Genomic DNA, 18,925 nt, shown 5'->3' with positions numbered 1-18,925 from the left:
GTGTGATACCCTCTATCCTTGCTGAAAATTTTAACCTGTTAATGTGAATATTTACGCAAATGATTAAATGATGAATACTTATGATTGGATATCTTTTTATCCACCTGCTATATTGTGCATATCGTATAATTATGAAACATTGCAGCAGGTTGCTAAAATGTCTAGAGTTTGTTTTAAAGCGGGACTGAATTTGCTAACCCTGTTTAGAAGAGTACAAAATCTCAGCTAATAGGCAACTATGTGTCATAGTTCAGCCGTCTTATTGTATTACAACCTATATAAAGTGTTGTGTTGGATGTTTGACTATGGTGTATCTCTTTGCGATATCCACATTTTAGGCATGTCTTTAGATGTGTTCATATTTTTTTTAAACGTTCTGCCGAATGTTTAGTATTTCTATATAAAGTCTAGTCAACAGTGAACGTAACTGAAGCTAAACAGTGCACAATTAATCAGGATCAGGCATAAGATTGCACAAGTGAATTGTTGGTTCACCATGTAATCTACCACAGCACGTTGGATGCAAGAAGTGACACTTGAGCATTAGACTAATGCTCATAACGTAACATTTATTTAATGGTGAAAAACATGTTTTTAAGTGCAGGTAGTTATCAAGACAAAATGAATTAGTAAAAATTAATTTAAAAAGTTTTATTTCTAACTGTGGATTACACAATCCAGTGTTTAGGCTTTAATTTCCATATTACCTAGACTGGGATCTCATTTACAAATTCCTCACTTGTTGTGTCAATGAGCTATAAAGTGAGACAAAGTTGGTTTCTGAACTCTATAGGCCTTGCCTTAATGTTGGAGTATATCTACAAAGGATTATAATGAACACATAGTCCAGCCGGACTATAAAATTTATTCAAATGTTAAGATAATCAATTTTAAACAAAAAACAATAAAACAAGGGGACACAATCCTGCATCCACAGTGCTGCACACACAATACACATAACATATAACTAAGGTTCTTCAGGCATTTACAAGAGCAAGAGCGAAGGACATTAGGTTATAATCGCTTCATATATGTGAAAAACACATGAATTTTAGCACTTCATAGTGAACTTAGTGTTTAACCACATATTGTTTGTCGACGGCGTTTCGATCCAATCACAAATAATGGATCATCATCAGGACATGTAATAGGTTGCCTGAAATAAAAGGCCTTAAGTTTAGGCTAGGTGCATGAGGGTTGAGTTGGCACCAGAACTGTGCAGGTTCGGGTAACCTATATAAGAGGATTGCCCACGTCTAATGAATTCTCTGGGGATCAGGCTGCTAGGCGAGACGCGCTCCCGCTAGACAGATAAACAATCGATGTAATCGTCGATGTGATCGTAGTTCAGATAACCTGGGAGCTTCAGGTTCAATCTCCCTGTTACGAGGCTGATTAGCGTTTATAAAGGCTCCTTTTGTTCACAGTGGAACAAGGTGCAACATCCCGGTACCGAGTCGCTCCACGGCGCGACTCGGTACCGGGATGTTGCACCTTGTTCCACTGTGAACAAAAGGAGCCTTTATAAACGCTAATCAGCCTCGTAACAGGGAGATTGAACCTGAAGCTCCCAGGTTATCTGAACTACGATCACATCGACGATTACATCGATTGTTTATCTGTCTAGCGGGAGCGCGTCTCGCCTAGCAGCCTGATCCCCAGAGAATTCATTAGACGTGGGCAATCCTCTTATATAGGTTACCCGAACCTGCACAGTTCTGGTGCCAACTCAACCCTCATGCACCTAGCCTAAACTTAAGGCCTTTTATTTCAGGCAACCTATTACATGTCCTGATGATGATCCATTATTTGTGATTGGATCGAAACGCCGTCGACAAACAATATGTGGTTAAACACTAAGTTCACTATGAAGTGCTAAAATTCATGTGTTTTTCACATATATGAAGCGATTATAACCTAATGTCCTTCGCTCTTGCTCTTGTAAATGCCTGAAGAACCTTAGTTATATGTTATGTGTATTGTGTGTGCAGCACTGTGGATGCAGGATTGTGTCCCCTTGTTTTATTGTTTTTTGTTTAAAATTGATTATCTTAACATTTGAATAAATTTTATAGTCCGGCTGGACTATGTGTTCATTATAGTGCACATTGTGGCCTATAATTATTGGAACTGATAAATTTCCCGTGTCAAGGGCCATTGTTTTTTCAATTAACTGATACCCCAGGTCCTTGGTTACTTTGTGGGTTCCCTTGTTTTTGATGACAGGAGTATATCTACAAGCACCTGACTATTAAAAATAAAATGCTATAAAGATGGCAGGTGAAGATAAAATAAATATTTTATTCAAACAAATGGCGAAAAATCGTTCAATGTCAATGCTCACTTTCGTTTGGTAATCTCTGTACTGATGTGATGAAGATTTTTCCATTAGCTAAGAAACTGAGACGTATCAATGTAAGAACCAAGTTAGATTATTATGTTCCTTCCTACACACAATTTTCACCTATACTTAAAATACACGCCTTTCTTGTTGATGGACTGAGTATCACATTTTAAGTTTCAGAAACACATTATTCCTTGTTCATTTTAGAGAAAAATAGTGTTGCAAGCCAGGGAAGATTGTGGCATGCTCAGTACCAAATCACATCACCATTTGCTATAGTGTGCAGGCTTTAGAAAGTTGTTTTCCTGGTAAATGTGTAACTTCATGGATGCAGTAGGAAGGGATGAACACTTATGTCTACCATTAATAAATGAACATCAAGAAAGTAAGCACATTCACAAAGGGACAGAGCAGAGAACAGCAGTACTTACTGCAAAGGATTGGAGAAGAGGGAGTTTGCAGTGTTAGTACAGACCCATCTTTACGTGTTATATTAACACGAAACACCAGTCGAGCCCTTGTGCTTTTCTTCTTAGAACCAGCAATCCCAATTCGAGCCTCCACATCAGCATTTCTTAGCTTCAAAATCCCGACACAATCAACACTACAAAAATAACCAAAACACATAGCTGAGACCAATTTCCAAACTATTTACAAATATCAAATGCAACATTTTATTTTCAAAACAAGAGAAGTTAGTTTTCCCAGACCAAGTATATGAACTAGCAACTTTCCTGCTATAAAGCAACAGGTCCTAATTACTGCAATTAGATCAGCAAACAAGTACACTAAGCAGTTAGTTTTGAAATAAAATGAACATATAGAAGTGTGGATAACCAAGCCCAGAAGAAAATCAATTAGATAAAGCTACCTAAATAAACATATTTTTTTCAACAGGTTTGGTTTCATACATAAAAATGAATCAAATGCATAAGTAATTATAGCATAGAGAAGTATAAACGTCGTGCATTGGGAGACACAAATTAGAGTTGATATGTGCATCTGTTTTATCTTAAATAATGCCCCTTGTTCAAAAGAATAAAATTTGGAGGATTATATCCACTCTTTGCATTTATGTTTGTTTTGTGAATCGCTTGCTCTATCCCTCTCTTTACTACCCTTCGAATAACCCTATGAAAATAACTCAGAAACCAAGCAGAGCGTATTGGGCTAGCTTTCATTTGGCTCTCATAATACTAACTACAATTGAGTGTGAGCCAAGAACCTACATTCTGTTGTATTTCATCACTGGACTGTATTACTGATCACTGATTTTTTCCTAAAAATACTAATTGATCCTCTGTTGTGGAGGACATGAGCTGGAACTAAGACAAATAGGAGGAACGTGTCGCATTACACCTCCAACATGTTAAGTGTATCCTTTAGGTCTGAAAATTAAGTTCTGGAAGGATGTACTCCATCCTCTTTAAGGCTCCTCTCCAGTCGCTCTCACACTTAACATTTTCTATGCATGAGACAGATTAATGTCATCGGTAAATGTCTTGCAATTAACGTACACCTAATCTTTTGAACTTCCCTTGAGATGGTTATGTCTAGTTCACCCATGCTTGTTCATTACACTACAGAAGTTGTGCTATCTGTATTAAGCATGCTTCTGTTCAATAAAGGCCCAAAAGAAAAGACTCGGAGGACCACGTGAACAGTCATCAGTACCACCAAGCTGGTGTGCTAACAATTTCTCCTTTCCCAAACAAGATCCTTGACTGGTTCAAGTGGATGCCCTCACCTCAGAAGCACCCCCCACATAGAAGTATACTACAGAAGAATTTTTAAGGGGACTCTCTTCAACATGTTTTTTCCTGTAGCCATTAGGGGAAATACTGGAGGTCCACTGCAGTCAATCATCTTTTCCCCCATTTCTGGGAGTACTGGTTGACTAAGAATTCCTTGGGAGGCCTAAGGCACAGATTAGCATATGTGAACAAATAAAGCACAATAACATCACAATAAGCAGTAACAACATTCGTCTGGCTGAAGGATCAAGAGGTTTAGTATGCACAATGAATTGCGCAGTTGAATGCACGGACCATGGAGTTCGGGTTAAGAGCCACCAATGGCCGAACTGATTCGGACTCCATGGGTGCTGATACATTCAATAGGGTGAACAACACGTCAAGGATTGATTACATCCTCCTTGATCTTATCCTCTGGAAGTTTGTTCAGGACATGGCTGTCTTGCCCACTGTAGATAGTGACCATAATCCACTCTCCTTAACTCTTAAGAGCTTATGGACAGGTAAAAAAATTAAGGAGGCAATACCAAGTAAATTGGAATTTGCCCCCTAACTTTATCCATCAAACTGTGGGAGGCGCCTCAAGTGGTGTAAAGTAGCCGTGGACCAAGCAAAGTTAGAGGCCATAGATACAGCATTAACAACTCTACAAGGGGAGCTAGATACCATCTTAGCTTACCCGCTCCCTGGCAGGGCCACAATTGCTTTTCAGGACACCATTGAAACCGTAGGGAAATTATTTCTGAAACAAACACAGGGGGGTAAGATGTTAGGCCCCCAGAAGCCAAAGGGCGCCCACGATTGGTTCACTCCCACTTGCAGACATAAAAAGTTAGCTTTGATTAAGGCTATAAAAGGGAAGTTACAACCCATGATACAGAGTGTCAGAAAAGAGTATAAGCAGGCTATAACATACGCAAAAAAGGAGTGGGAAGATCAATACTGGCAAACTTTAAAAGAGGCTAGTTCCAGTAAGGATGCTAGACGCTTCTGGGATACAATAAGAGCCAGAAACAGACCAGATAGCGACCTCATCACATGCAACAGCACCAGCCAAGCATGGTTTGACCACTTCTCAAAATTGTACACCTGCCAACATGAGACTAGCTCTTCGGCCACATCTAGCTTGTTTTTTGCAAGGCGACCTTAATGATTTTCCCTTTACAACTAAGGAAGTAGAGTATGCTATCAGTACAATCGTGCCCCAAAAAGCAGCTGGCCCAGATGGCATACCTGGGGACCTTCTTCGCTCGGATAGCCTGAAATGGGGAAAGTTAATTCACTCCTTGCTCATTGCGATTGATAGAGGCGCTGCCATCCCCGAGTCCTGGAAAGGGGCTGAAGTCGTGCCCATTTTCAAAAAGGGACTGAGAGACAACCCTTCGAACTATCGGCCCATAAGCCTGTTAGATTCAACCCAGAAGGTGGTAGGGAAGGTGTTGTTGGAGAGAATATGGCAATGGATTAATGAAAACAATATTCTCTTTGACTTCCAAGCAGGGTTCAGGGTTGGCACAGGCACAATTGAGCAGGCGTTTAGATTGATGCTGATCTACTGGAAGGTGGTGGTTATAGGCAAAGGCAGTCTTTATCTCGCGTCTATCGACCTAAAGACTGCCTTTGACCTTGTGCCCAGGGATACTCTTTGGAGGGTGCTCTTGGACTTGGGGATCCCACGCTACATATTGTCCATATTGGTGAGGCTCCACAAAGGGAATTTTGCCCAAATAAGATGCAGCACAGAGGGCGAGAAAACCAATAGAATCCCGGTAGAGAGAGGGGTCCGCCAGGGATGCGTTCTTGCCCCCACCCTTTTTTCATTATACGTGAATGGTGTGGTTGAGCATCTGTTAAAAGATCCTTCAGACAAACCATCTCTGGCGGGCGAGCGAGCGAATTCCTACCCTCCTATTTGCGGATGATACGCTCCTAATATCTAAGTCCCCTATGGGCCTCCAAAAGCTTCTTAACAACTTCCAGGCTTTTTGCTTGCAGCGGGGTCTAATAATTAACACCGAAAAAACAAAGTACTTGGTGATGAATCCCCCGAAAAAACTCGCCAGCCCATCTATATTGAACTCTGTGCATTTGGAAAGGGTCACTGTGTTTGACTACCTAGGTATACGTATATCGCCTACCATGCAGTGGACCGTCCACCTTTGTAAAATGCTTTTAACCCATAAGAGGGTAGCTGGGGCTCTGCTTAGGGAACAGCGATCATGTTCGATAAGACCAATAGCCCCTGTTATTGACCTCTACAAAGCAAAGGGAGTTAGCTCTGCTCTTTATGGGGCAGAGCTATGGGGCATCACTAGCACAGTTGACCTAACAAGGTCCGAAAATAATTTTTTTAGGGACCTTATGTCGCTTCCCCAGAGTACTCCAATGGCACCTTTATTGCTTAACCTAGGCTGTCGCCCTATTAGCGATTTGGCTAAGTTTTGACCGTTGCTCTTATGGGCTCGGATATGGCGAACTCCCGAATTGGCCAAATATGCTAAAGGGCTAACTGAAGTCATGGTATTACCTGGTTGGTACAAAGTAAGGTGGCTAAAAAATGTAAAGACTCTGCTTGGGGACTTGGGCCTTAGCGAGGCATGGGTTGGTAAGTCCTCTCCCCCCAAGGCAACTTTAAAGAGCCTCTACTGGAACTGGGTCGCTACTAGAACTAGTGCCGACTATGCTTTGGGCAGGCTTACGAATGACTTCCTGCAGTTCAAGGATCTGCCGATCCGAGAACTCTATTTGGATATCATATGGAAGCCATTCGACAGGGCTCTTTACTTTAGGTTTAGGGTTGGTGCTCTTCCAGTACGTGCCCTAACAGCTTGCTGGAAGCCTCCGGCCCAGACTACAGCATTTTGCCCTTCCTGCCCAACTACACCAGAAACTATAGCGCATTTTATGTTCGAATGTCCAGCGTACATGTACCCAAGAACTAGGTGGCTCAAACCTCTGTGTCGGTCATTAGGCACTAGGTCTTACATTGTAGCGCTGCGCATCTTAACGACAGATTCACGCCCATTCTATGCTTGTAGTCTCTCAAAATTCCTATCATGGGCATGGTACCTTAGAAACAAAAGGCTTAAATGAATTGTTTAATCTGATACTTAATTTTTTTTGTTTTATACTGTGCTTTTTATCTGTAAATGTTAGATGTAAAAGAGGGAAAAACCCTGGTGTAAATAGATTAATTCTTGTTTTTAACTGGAAAATGTGTTTTTTACAATGTGATGCTTTTATGATATGTTTTTATCGAAATAAAGCCTTTTTGACTTGACTAGTATGCACAATGATTCTGGCTCTGTGATAACAGTCTGTCCAGTGAAGAACACTCTACTGTGTTTATAACACTTCCTCTGGGTCAAACCATGTAGCTGCCAAGTAATGAATGGCTTGGAATTGGGTGGCAGTCCAGCTGTTGTAAATTATGTGGCACTTCAACCTCTGTATTTGTTTGTGTACTAGGCATAAGAATTCCATCAGAGAGAAATTGAAAGAAAGGTTTTCATTCTTCCAAGTCGTATGCAAATATTGCCATACATTTGGAAAAAAAACATGTACAGCAAATTTTAGGTCAAATGAAGGAATTCTGGGTTCTATGTCAGAACTGGAGCCGTGGATTATGCGGAAATCTCTCTTCACTAATTTCTCCAGCAGCCACTTTAACATCATGCAACTTTCTTTCCCATGAGCTTTTGGTAAACAAATAAGCAACCAATTAGAATGCAGGCTACCCCTCTAAATCCTTGGACTTTGATCCAGCAGCCGCTCTTAACACACAAATGGAGGGGGGCAGGTCAAACTCCTGTACGTCCTCCTGAGTCGTACTTCAATCACAAAGCAGTACAGTAGCTTAAGGCAGAATGAGATTGACTATATTCCCATCTAGGAAAAACTGGTGCAAGTCTAATTCGGACATCACAGAATTACTGTCCAAGTGCCAAGGGAGGGGAAGATCATTCTCATGGAAGAGGAAGCCTCACACACATAACTGCAGTACCTACTTAATAAAGGTGATTCACCGGGGAACTGCAAGGTATTCTTAACTCCCTAGCCTGGATCCTGTCTTTGCCCAGAAGTTTTTTTAATCTAAAAACTCGCTTCGGACTGGAGTCCAACAGGAGGTGGAGTCCACCCTGGTTGTATTGTCCTACCTAGGCAGGGAGAAGTTACTGATGATGAAGCATGATATGATTATGTGCATGATGCTTCCTCTTCCATCAGAATGAGCTTCCTTTCCCTTAGCACTTGGACAGGAATTCTGTGACGCCCGAATTGGACTTGCATCTGTTTTTCTTAGATAGGAAAACAGTCAATCACACTTTTCCTATAGCCATCATACTCATTTGATCCAGCGTTGAGGACTCCTACAGTTCTCACATCAGGGGATTGTTAGGGGAATGTATTACCCTTTCTCTTTGCATGTAGGGACTAACATAGCTTGCCTCCCTACAGCTTCACCAGGGAACACCATCTGCACTCCTCTCATGGTCACGATAACTTATACTTTGACAAGACGAGCCTAAGTGCGGGTGGGGTCTGCCAGCTGATAGAGGGATCTTGCGCCCTCACAAGCACTCAACACAGACAGACTCTATTCTGTGGGGTCGGTGTCCTGGCAGCTCTGTGCGTTTACTTCAATCTAACAAGCCAGAGCAGCATGCCCAACCACTGTGGCAAGTCAATATGCCCAACGTTAACGAACCCTGCCCAACAAGTGGAGTCTGAACAGCCTGCGGGATCTGTACTGATCATGGATTGTATAAGGACGCCGAGGACACCAACCCATGCGTGTTGTTGTATTAGCCCAGAGAGAACTGATAGAGCATGTAGGGTCAAGGGCCATTTTTCCAGGCCTTCTGTATTACAAGGCCTTAATACACGTCAAGACATTTCGCTTTTGCAAGGGACTCATGATCCGAGTTGGTCCTGCTCTCAGAGGAAGCCAAGGCATAAATAGCCAGGTGGCACTCCCACATGGAAGCATGGACTACGAGAGCGATATTCCATTTACAACCAGATCTGGTCAGAACCAGACGTCAGCTGAAGCAGCTAGAAGGTCAGATCTGGAAGGATCTCCACAGGAAGAGTGGTCCGCTCGGGATGAATGCTCAATTATCTGGAACTGATGGCAGATTACAGGGATCACTGAAATGTTACAGGCCTTTGGTGGCAAACTTAGTATCTCCTCTCCAAGGCATGGGTTGAAGGGATCATCAAGCAGTACAGATCGGCCTGGTTGAAATGGATGGCTTGGTACCCACAGAAGGACCTGTATCCCTTAGGGGCAGACATTGTCCATATCCTACATTTTATGGGGCAGATTTGACTAAGCAAGGCCTGTCATACAGGTCTGTGAACAGCATTCGGTTGGTGATTTCTGTTGGGCATATCCCGAAAGAGCAGGGCTTTTCAAATGGGGGATGGGGGCAAGCGCTGGCCAAAAGGAGCATTATGCTGGTAACAATGCTTTGTTATCAAAGGAAAAGAATAAGCAGCATTAAGCTGCTCATTAATGGGAGATCACCAACGTCTTTTCCCATTTATATTCTGGCTGGGAGGTGGTGCAAAAGGGAAGGGACTCCAAATATTTCTCAAACCCCCCCCCCATGTCCATTTCTAATAATCACACTGTGGATACTTTTACATGTATGGCCTGCCTGACCAGAATACTATGTTTGGCGATCATATATTTGATTAAATTTTTTAAAACAAACAACTGCTATGTTTAAATAAGTCTAGACATATTTAAACATTGGCAATTTAATAGAATTATTATGGAAAGTGTTATGGGGGCGTCTGATGATTGTTTTTCCCACTGGGCTTAGAGGGTGCGGCATTAAAACATTTTGAAGAACACTGCTATATAGGTTCATTCAGTGGGGACGCCAGTCTGAGGAGCTTCAGAGGTGCATCCGTTTTTTCTTCCCCCAGAACCGAGATATTCAGTTCTTTGGGATGTGAACAAGGAACCTCTTAGGAGCATTAAGTATCTATCTAGGAAACCGCTATCTTGAAAACTACAGATGCCCTTATGCCTAAATCCCTGCTGTAGCGTTTCAGATGTCAGAGCTCCAGATAGAGAAAGTAGAATTTTCACCCCTGATAACGTTGCTTTTCATATTTCCAGGAGAAAGAAATGTAACTCCAGGATTGTGAGATACCATTAGTTTCATGATGTCCCAAAATTGTATGCGCGCCTGTCCGCGCTTGGCCAGCACTCTGCTCCAGCCACACTGACTTATTTTCTCCCCAGACAGGTACTTGCTGAGATATACCTCAGAGGAGATGAGAATGTTAAACCTAGGTACTCTATGCTCTGGGATAGCTGATCTAATGAACTCTATGCCATATTCCTATCCACAATGTCCTTTTAAGTTAGAAGTCGATAAACAGGATTCTTAGGCCTCTTCGGGCAATTGCCCTTACAGCATTACATAGTCAGATGCTAGTATATTAAGTAATTAAGGCAGTAATGATAAGTGTCCAGTCTCTTCATAAAAATGTAATTCATGTCTTTAAGCCCCTGAGGCTGTGTGGCACCTGATATTGCCTTTGTTCCACTCGTTTTTTCCCCTTCTGCCCTCTGTGCCACTCGTTTCTCCCTGGTTTTGGGGCTCCTTTTGCCTTCTGTTCCACTCGTTTTTTGTGCCCTTCTGCCCTCTGTGCCACTCATTTTTCTCTCGTTTTTTGTGCCCCTTTTTGCCTTTGGTTCCACTCGTTTTTGTGCCCTTCTGCGCCACTGGTTTGTCCCTTGTTTTTGTGCCCCTTTTGCCTTCTGTTCCACTCGTTTTTTTGTGCCCTTCTGCCCTCTGTTCCACTCGTTTTTTTGTGCCATTCTGCCCTCTGTGCCCCTCGATTTTGTGCCCCTTTTTCTTTCTGTTACCTTTGTTGTTCTCACCGCCCTCGCCGCTGCGTCCCCTGCGGCCCCGTTTAGGCCGGCCGATGCACGGTGAGGAGAGCGACCCTTGACCCCACCAGGTAGGTCGCTCCCCCTCTGCACAGCACCGCCTGTGTCTGCCAGCCCCAACTGCCGCTGCTGAGGAAGATCGAGGCCCTCCGCCACTCACAGGCTACCACCTGCGCCTCATCCCTGGTGGCCAGTGGTAGGCCGTAGGTAGGTTTGTTGATCCTCCGCTTTATTGCTTTTATTGTATTGCCTGTATTTTAATTGTTGTGTCTGTGACTGCTGTTGTCTGTCTTCCCCCGCTGCCTGTACGTGGTCCATGCCCCTTTTTCTTCCCTCTGTTCTACACGATGTCCCCATGCTCTCTCTGTCCGGTCTGTCCTTCTGTACCCCTCACTGCCCCGTGTCTCTGCCCGGTTTTCCCTTCTGTTCCCCTCGCTGCCCCCGTGTCTCTGCCCGGTTTTCCCTTCTGTTCCCCTCGCTGCCCCCGTGCCTCTCTGCCCATTCTGCCTTCTGTTTTTTAGCTGCCCCTGTATTTCTGTGTTCTGTTTTTGCCTCTGTGCCACTTGTTTTTTGGTATTTGTGCCATTTTGCATTCTGCGCCACTCGTTTTCCCCTAGTTTTGTGCCCCTTTTGCCTTATGTTCCACTCGTTTTTTGTGCCCGTCTGCCTTCTGTGCCACTCGTTTTTGTGCCCCTTTTGCCTTCTGTTCCACTCGTTTTTCCCTCGTTTTTGTGCCCCTTTTGCTTTCTGTTCCACTCGTTTTTTGTGCCCTTTTGCCCTCTGTACCACTCGTTTTTTGTGCCCTTCTGCCCCCTGTGCCACTCGTTTTCCCCTTGTTTTGTGCCCCTTTTGTCTTCTGTTCCACTTGTTTTTTGTACCCTTCTGCCCTGTGTTCCACTCGTTTTTTGTGCCCTTCTGCCCTTTGTACCACTCGTTTTTTGTGCCCTTCTGCCCTCTGTGCCACTCGTTTTTCCCTCGTTTCTGTGCCCCTTTTACCTTCTGTTCCACTCGTTTTTTGTGCCCTTTTGCCTTCTGTGCCACTCGTTTTTCCCTTGCTTTTGTGCAACTTTTTCCTTCTGTTACCTTTGTTGTCCCTCACCGCCCTCGCCGCTGCATCCCCTGCGGCCCCGCCCACCTGACGTCCCACTGCCCATATGTTGCCCCCGCCTCCCAGCTGCTCCTCCCTCCCACCTCCACATATATGCCGACGGCTGTGCGGCTGCGCCACTGGCGCGCCGAAGGCACGCCTAAGGCAAGCCCGTCTGCGCCCGTTCGCGCCTGGACCACGCCCAGCACCAGAACGCCTGGCCCCCGCACTCGCCACGATGACCGCCTCCACTACGACGCAGCACTCTGCACGCTCTCAACTCCGGATGGAGTCACGCCTGCTTCAAGACCGCCCCGAAACGCACACACGCCCCCTTCACCTGCCGGAACTGCAGCTACACCAGCCTCAGAGCCGACGAACCACCCGCCAAGAAAGACCCCAACCACCTCCGATGCACCGCCGCACCCGACATCGCCATAGCCATCCCAGACGGCTACAAGATCACCCGCAGAGACCGCACCAACGGAGTCGGAATCGCCATTGTCCACAAGAACAGCATCAGGGTCTCGACTAGCACCGACGACGCGCTCAGCACCACCGAACACATGCATTTCCAGATCCACACAGACCCTAACTCCACCCTCAGAGGCGCACTCGTCTACCGATCCCCTTACCCCGCCCCCAGTTCAGTGACTCCATCGCCGACTTGATCAGCAAGGACGCCCTGACCTCCACCAACTACATACTCCTCGGAGACCTGAACTTTCACCTTGAGAACAACGACAACAACTCCACAACCCTGATTGATAACCTCGCCAACCTCGGACTGAAGCAACTCATCACAACGCCCACCGACTCCGCCGGCCACACGCTCGACCAAGTCTTCTCCTCAAGCCTGCATGTCTCCCTCAGCCACACCACCCAACTCCTCTGGAACGACCACCGCTGCATCCACTTTGCCTTCCAGAAGTCCACCACACACCACCGACCCAACAGATCCCCCACCGCTGCTGGAGCAAAATCACCTAAGACCAACTACACGCAAACCTCGCTCTCAGCCCACCCACCGAACCCTCCAACACCGACGACGCTGCCCACAGCCTCAGACGGTGGATCGATGACTGCACCAACACCCTTGCCCCGCTGTAGAAACCCACCCACAGAGACATCAGCAAGAGGGACAGCCGGTTCACCCCAGAACTCCTAGTCTCCAAGCAAGCCTGCCGGAAACTAGAGAAGAAATGGCACAGTGAACAAACTCCGGGCAGCCACGCAGCACACAGACGCCATTCGGAACCACCACCACCTCATCAGGGCGGCCAAGAGGACCTCCTTCAAAGAGTGCCTCGACAACAACGCACACAATAGCAAGGAGCTCTTCAACATTGTGAAGTAACTCTCCAACCCCAGCTCCAACACCAACGACAACCCGCCGTTGCAAGCCCTGTGCGACTCCCTCGCCGCCTTCTTCCACCGCAAGATAGCAGACATCCACAACAGCTTTAACACCCGGACATCCCCAACAGACAGCAACACAACAGACCCTGCGCACACCATTGACCATGACCCCCTGCTAGCCTGGGCCAGCGTGAGCATCGATGACACCTTCAAGACCATGCGCACAATCCACTCTGGCTCTCCGTCAGACCCATTCCCACACCACGTTTTCAACAGAGCAAGCAGCTCCATCGCACCCCACCTGCGCAACGTCATCAATCGCTCCCTCGAGACCGGGACCTTCCCAGAGATCTGGAAACACGCAGAGATCAACGCCCTCCTCAAAAAACCTAAGGCAGACCCAAGAGACCTCAAGAACTTCCAGCCCATCTCTCTGCTCCCCTTCCCGGCCAAGGTCATCGAGAAAACCGTCAACAGACAGCCAACCCGATACCTCGAAGAAAACAGAATCCTGGACCCTTCCCAGTCAGGGTTCCACAGCAACCACAGCACCGAGACTGCCCTCATCGCCGCCACCGATGACATCAGGACCCTGCTGGACAAAGGCGAGACCGCAGCACTCATCCTCCTAGACCTCTCCGCCGCCTTCGACACAGTCAGCCACCGCACACTATGTGCATGCCTCCACGCCACAGGGATCCAAGACAAGGCTCTGGAATGGAACACCTCCTTCCTCTCCGGCAGAACCCAGAGCGTCCGCCTCCCCCCATTCCGTTCCAAAGCCTCCGAGATAATCTGCGGCGTACCCCAGTGATCCTCCCACAGCCAGACGCTGTTCAACATTTACATGGCCCGGCTCGCACACGCAGCCCGACAGCACAACCCCAATATAATCTCCCACGCCGACGACACTCCGCTTATCCTCTCCCTCACCAAGGACCCCATTACCGCCAAAGCCAACCTCCACAAAGGAATGAAGGCCGTCGCCGACTGGATGAAGACCAGCAGTCTGAAGCTGAACTCAGACAACTCAGACAAGACAGAGGTCCTCATCCTCGGCTCCAACCCTTCAACCTGGGACGACTCCTGGTGGCCGGCGGCACTGCCGGCGGCACTGGGGGCGACACCCACGGACCACGCACGCAACCTGGGAATCATCCTCGACTCAATGCTCTCAATGACCAAGCAAGTCAACGCCGTCTCCTCCTCCTGCTTCAACACCCTCCTCATGCCCATGCTACGCAAGATCTACAGATGGATCCCAACAAATACAAGAAAGACAGTCACCCAGGTCCTCATCAACAGCAGACTCGACTACGGAAACGCCCTCTAAACGGGAGCCCCGACCAAGCTCATCAAACGACTACAACAAATCCAAAACGCCTCGGCACGACTGATCCTTAACGTACCACGCCACGGCCACATCACCCCCCGCCTAAAAAACCTGCACTGGCTTCCCGTCAACAAGATCATATCCTTCAAGCTCCTCACCCAACAGACGGCTCTCCTTCTACATCCCCAACCGCCAGATACGCTCTGCTGACCTCTCACGCGCATCCGAACCACCACCACCGGTGGGAGATCCTTCTCCCACCTCGCAGCCAAGACATGGAACACCATCCCACTGAGCCTACGACAGACCCAAGACCTGCTGACCTTCAGTAAGACCTGGCTGTTCGATTAGTAGCACGCACCCACCCCCGCGCCTTGAGACCCTCGCAGGTATGTAGTGCGAATTACAAATGATTGATTGATTTGTGGTGTAGCAGGTGAATTCAATTGTTCATCTTAACAGAGTTGGAAAAAGAGTAGAAAGTGTTGCCATTATCTTTAAACACTCTTTGAAATGGAGTTCCTTCACAAGTCCTGAATTGTTGGGGATAGAATGTCTGAGTTTCTGTTTTTCCCCATCCCGAACTAAACAGTGTCCGGATTGTTAATTTACCACCCTCCAGGTTTGGCAAACTCATTGGAGTAAGGCTTGTCAAGCTTGATGTTAAAACATTCTCACTTTATAGTGCTTGGTGATCTGAATATACATTTAGATAAGTCAGGAAATTACCATGCCTTCTATTTAAGGGACAGAATATTCACTGGAATATGAATGAATTTGTGGACATACCTAACCATCGTACCGGTTATCTACTTGACCCTATCTTTTCTAATAGCTATATTGAGGTGGGTGAGGTCTTGAGTAATCTGATGTCTGACCACCACGCAACAGTGTACTTTAGCAGGTTGTTGGAGCAAAGGTATAGTGAGAGAAAGATGAATCCCTCTCTCCCACATCGCAACTGGGTCAAGTTCAATACCTTTGGTCCTTAAGGCCAGTCCTCCGGTGTTTCCGTTACTGTTGAAGAGGATGCACTGGAACTTAATGGCTGGCTCATCAACATGACCAACCAGGTAGTACCCTATGGCATAGGCCAGTGGTTCCCAAACTGTGTGCCGTGGATCCCTGGGGAGCAGCCAAACCTAGCCAGGGGAGCCGTGCACCAAGCACTTTAATGTATTTAATGTTGAAGGGTCTGTTGGCTTTCAGAAGGGTCTGTTGGCTTTAGTTAAATTAATTATACTTAAACGCATGATGTCGATGATTTGTGGCATGCCTAAAGCTGTAAATGTAGTGCTTAATTGACGGCATGTCGAGGTAGATCCCCTCCATATTTCACTGGATACCCACGTTCCAACACTCCCAAAGTATGCGGAAGATGCCAGATTAATTTTGTTAGACTTGTTAATAGTTTCATTTTTTTCCTAGTGCATTTTACACCAATGCAAGTTATCAGGAAAGGACAGTTGTCCTGTCAATTAAACACACTAAGTATTATTAAGTATTGACATTTGTACTTGAATCATAGGTACTTCCAGTACACATTTCTTTCGGTACAGACACATTTCTAAACAGGCATGCTCTCTCCTGGAGCACATGGAAGTAAAACACCATTATATGGCACAATGCCAACATTTGGAAGCAAGAAAGAGGGATGTTTAAAAGAAAGAGGAATTTTTGTTTTACTTGCATTGATTTGGAGTCAATTTTAGGGAGTAGACAGCAAAAATAAAGCTGTATGTGGTTTACAAAATCGTGAGTCACCCAGCTGAGACAGGTATGTTGGAACAAATGACATGGGTAGAAATTGAAGTGTATGCAAATATTCTTCAGGCGCTGAAACACTTTGGCAATGGGGCCTACATGCTTAGGGGTGCTATCTAGCACAGTAAGTGAGATAAAAAAAGTTTGAGAGGGTACTCTAAAAAAGGCATATACAAAGAAGTGTAACTAGGAATATTTTATTTGAGGCGCCGCCTTAGTAATACGAAACACCCTGCGTATGTGATCATAATACCTTCATCCCAATCATTTTCAGGGAGAAAAATGCAAGTACTCCTGAGGCCAGGCTTACACCACCCCACCCTCCCCCAAAAAAATAATAGTGGGGAGCCATGGGCAATGGGTCAAGGGAGCCGTGGGTCGAAAAAGTTTGGGAACCACTGGCATTGGCTCTAGCGAATGAAGAAGACCGTCATTGCCCTGATTTAATGATGACCTTAAAGCCATGAAATAACAGTGCAAAAATCTCAAAAGAACTTGATGTAAACATTATCAACAAGTGGATAAGTAGCTATGTAAAAAAAGAGCTCTCCTCTTATCACAGAGGAATCAATATAGCGCAAGCAAACTTTTGAGCAAGCCAATTTCTGGGGTCCAAAAATAAGCCTAGGGAGGTTTTCAAAATTACAAAAAAATGTACAAATCTATACACTCTCACTCAGACGTGAGAAGCTTCGCCTAAGGTCTGCTTTCAACTATCTGACTCTTTTTTAGAAGATCAGTAATATCGTGGAGTCATTGGGTGGGTCGGACTCAGAAAACATAACCCACATTGTGGGACAAGAGGTTGAAACGGAGATCAATAAGAAACCATTTAATTGGTCAGACACCACTACAGCATCCAGTGGAACAGATGTCCATTTCTTGATAGCTTCCCCCCCCCCAGCCCCCACCAGGTTGCTCACTGCTGGCATTCTATCCTTTTTCTTTAGAAGACTCAATGCACGCCCTTCGAGTCTGCAAATCAGGCTCCCCGAGGATCCATGCCACCCTCAGATTCTAGCTGCTCACGCGGAGGCTATCCATCTTGCTCTAAATTAAATTTAAATGAATCTTTAAGACAGGCTATTGTCCCAAAATGCTGGAAGGGAGCTAAATTGATACAGCTGTTGAAGAAGCCGTTGGCAGATCAATCAATTTTTGCCAATTATAGACAGATCTCTTTACTGCTGGCTTTCTCAAAAATTAGTGAGAAAATTATTAATTCTCAACTCTCCTTTCACCTGGTGGTCAAACAGCTGCTTCATCCTTCACAACTGGGTTTTCGTCCGGGTTTCAGCACAGAAATAGGCTTTAGTTAAAGTCTCTGATGTAATTAAACTGGCTGTAGATAGTAGAAAGAAGGTGGCCTTACTGCTGCTGGACCTTTCTGCGGCATTCAATACAGTCTCCCACCCTATCCTGCTGCAACGCTTGCAGGATATCGGGATAGGTGAGACTGCCCTGTTGTGGCTACATTGTTTCCTTTCGGATAGATCTCCATCTGTGCGGATGCCACTGTTCGCCCAAGCACTTGAAGCATGGAGTTTCCCAGGACTCAGCGTTGAGCCTGATACGGTTTAATATCCAACTTGCTCAACTGGTGAAGTCTTTTGGGGGGCAGATTATTTCCTATGCCGATGACACGCATGTGGGAGGGTGGTTAAATCCAAGTCGTGTTTTTCTGCAGTGTTTAATTAGAAGTCTCAGAACAATCTCCAATGTAACACTAACAAGACAAAGGTATTGGATTTTCGTTCCTCAAAAGTCTGCCGTGGGGAGGTGAGATCTGGCCTAACTCATCCCCCCCACCTCACTCCGACTCCTTCCGCTGTAGTGTAAAATGTAGGCGTAACATTTGTAATCTCACATTCCAATCTGAAATCAAGAGAGTGGTCAGGCCTGTTTTGGCCTCCTCAGGAAGTTGTGGAAGTTCCTGTATATGCTCTCCGCTTCCTGTCAAAGGATGGTGATCCATTCTTTGAAAATGTCTCAGCTGCACTATGTGAATCCTCTTTACTGGGGTCTCCTAAAGTGTTTCTTAAAAAGACTTCAGGTAGTGCAGAACGCTGCTGCTAGGCTTTCACTCAAGATTCCTAGGAGCAGCGCAGTGTATGCCCATCTTAAAGACTTGCATTGGTTGATGATCAAGGAAAAAGTGAAAATGAAGGGGCTGACCTTACCCCACAAAGTTTTTTTATGGACTGGGACAGGACTATTTGTCCAAGAGGCTACCGCACTACCAGCCTACAAGAACAATGTGCTCTACGGAGGCTTTGCTGAGAGTAGTGCCAAAGAAAAAGAAGAAAAGATGGGGTGATTCTTCTTTTTCTGGGTGGCTTAGTATATGGTGTACACTTATTTAAGTGAAGCA

General features: G+C 45.7%; 1 protein-coding gene across 7 annotated transcripts in view; it reads right to left on the bottom strand.

Moving 5' to 3' along the window:
* The window catches only part of NFAT5 (nuclear factor of activated T cells 5), a 787,967-nt gene that overhangs the window by 377,267 nt on the left and 391,775 nt on the right, over positions 1 to 18,925 (bottom strand). For all 7 annotated transcript variants that reach the window (XM_078670043.1, XM_078670045.1, XM_078670041.1 and 4 more), the window contains one exon: positions 2,776 to 2,948. In XM_078670043.1, the coding sequence (XP_078526169.1) occupies positions 2,776 to 2,948 (173 nt within the window). The remainder of the gene's footprint in view (positions 1 to 2,775; positions 2,949 to 18,925) is intronic.

This window comes from Lissotriton helveticus, chromosome 12 (genome assembly GCF_964261635.1).
Source record: "Lissotriton helveticus chromosome 12, aLisHel1.1, whole genome shotgun sequence".
In the NCBI taxonomy this organism is placed as follows: Eukaryota; Metazoa; Chordata; class Amphibia; order Caudata; family Salamandridae; genus Lissotriton; species Lissotriton helveticus.
The sequence above is the reverse complement of the archived record's forward strand: the minus strand, read 5'-3'. Positions and strand labels throughout refer to the sequence as shown.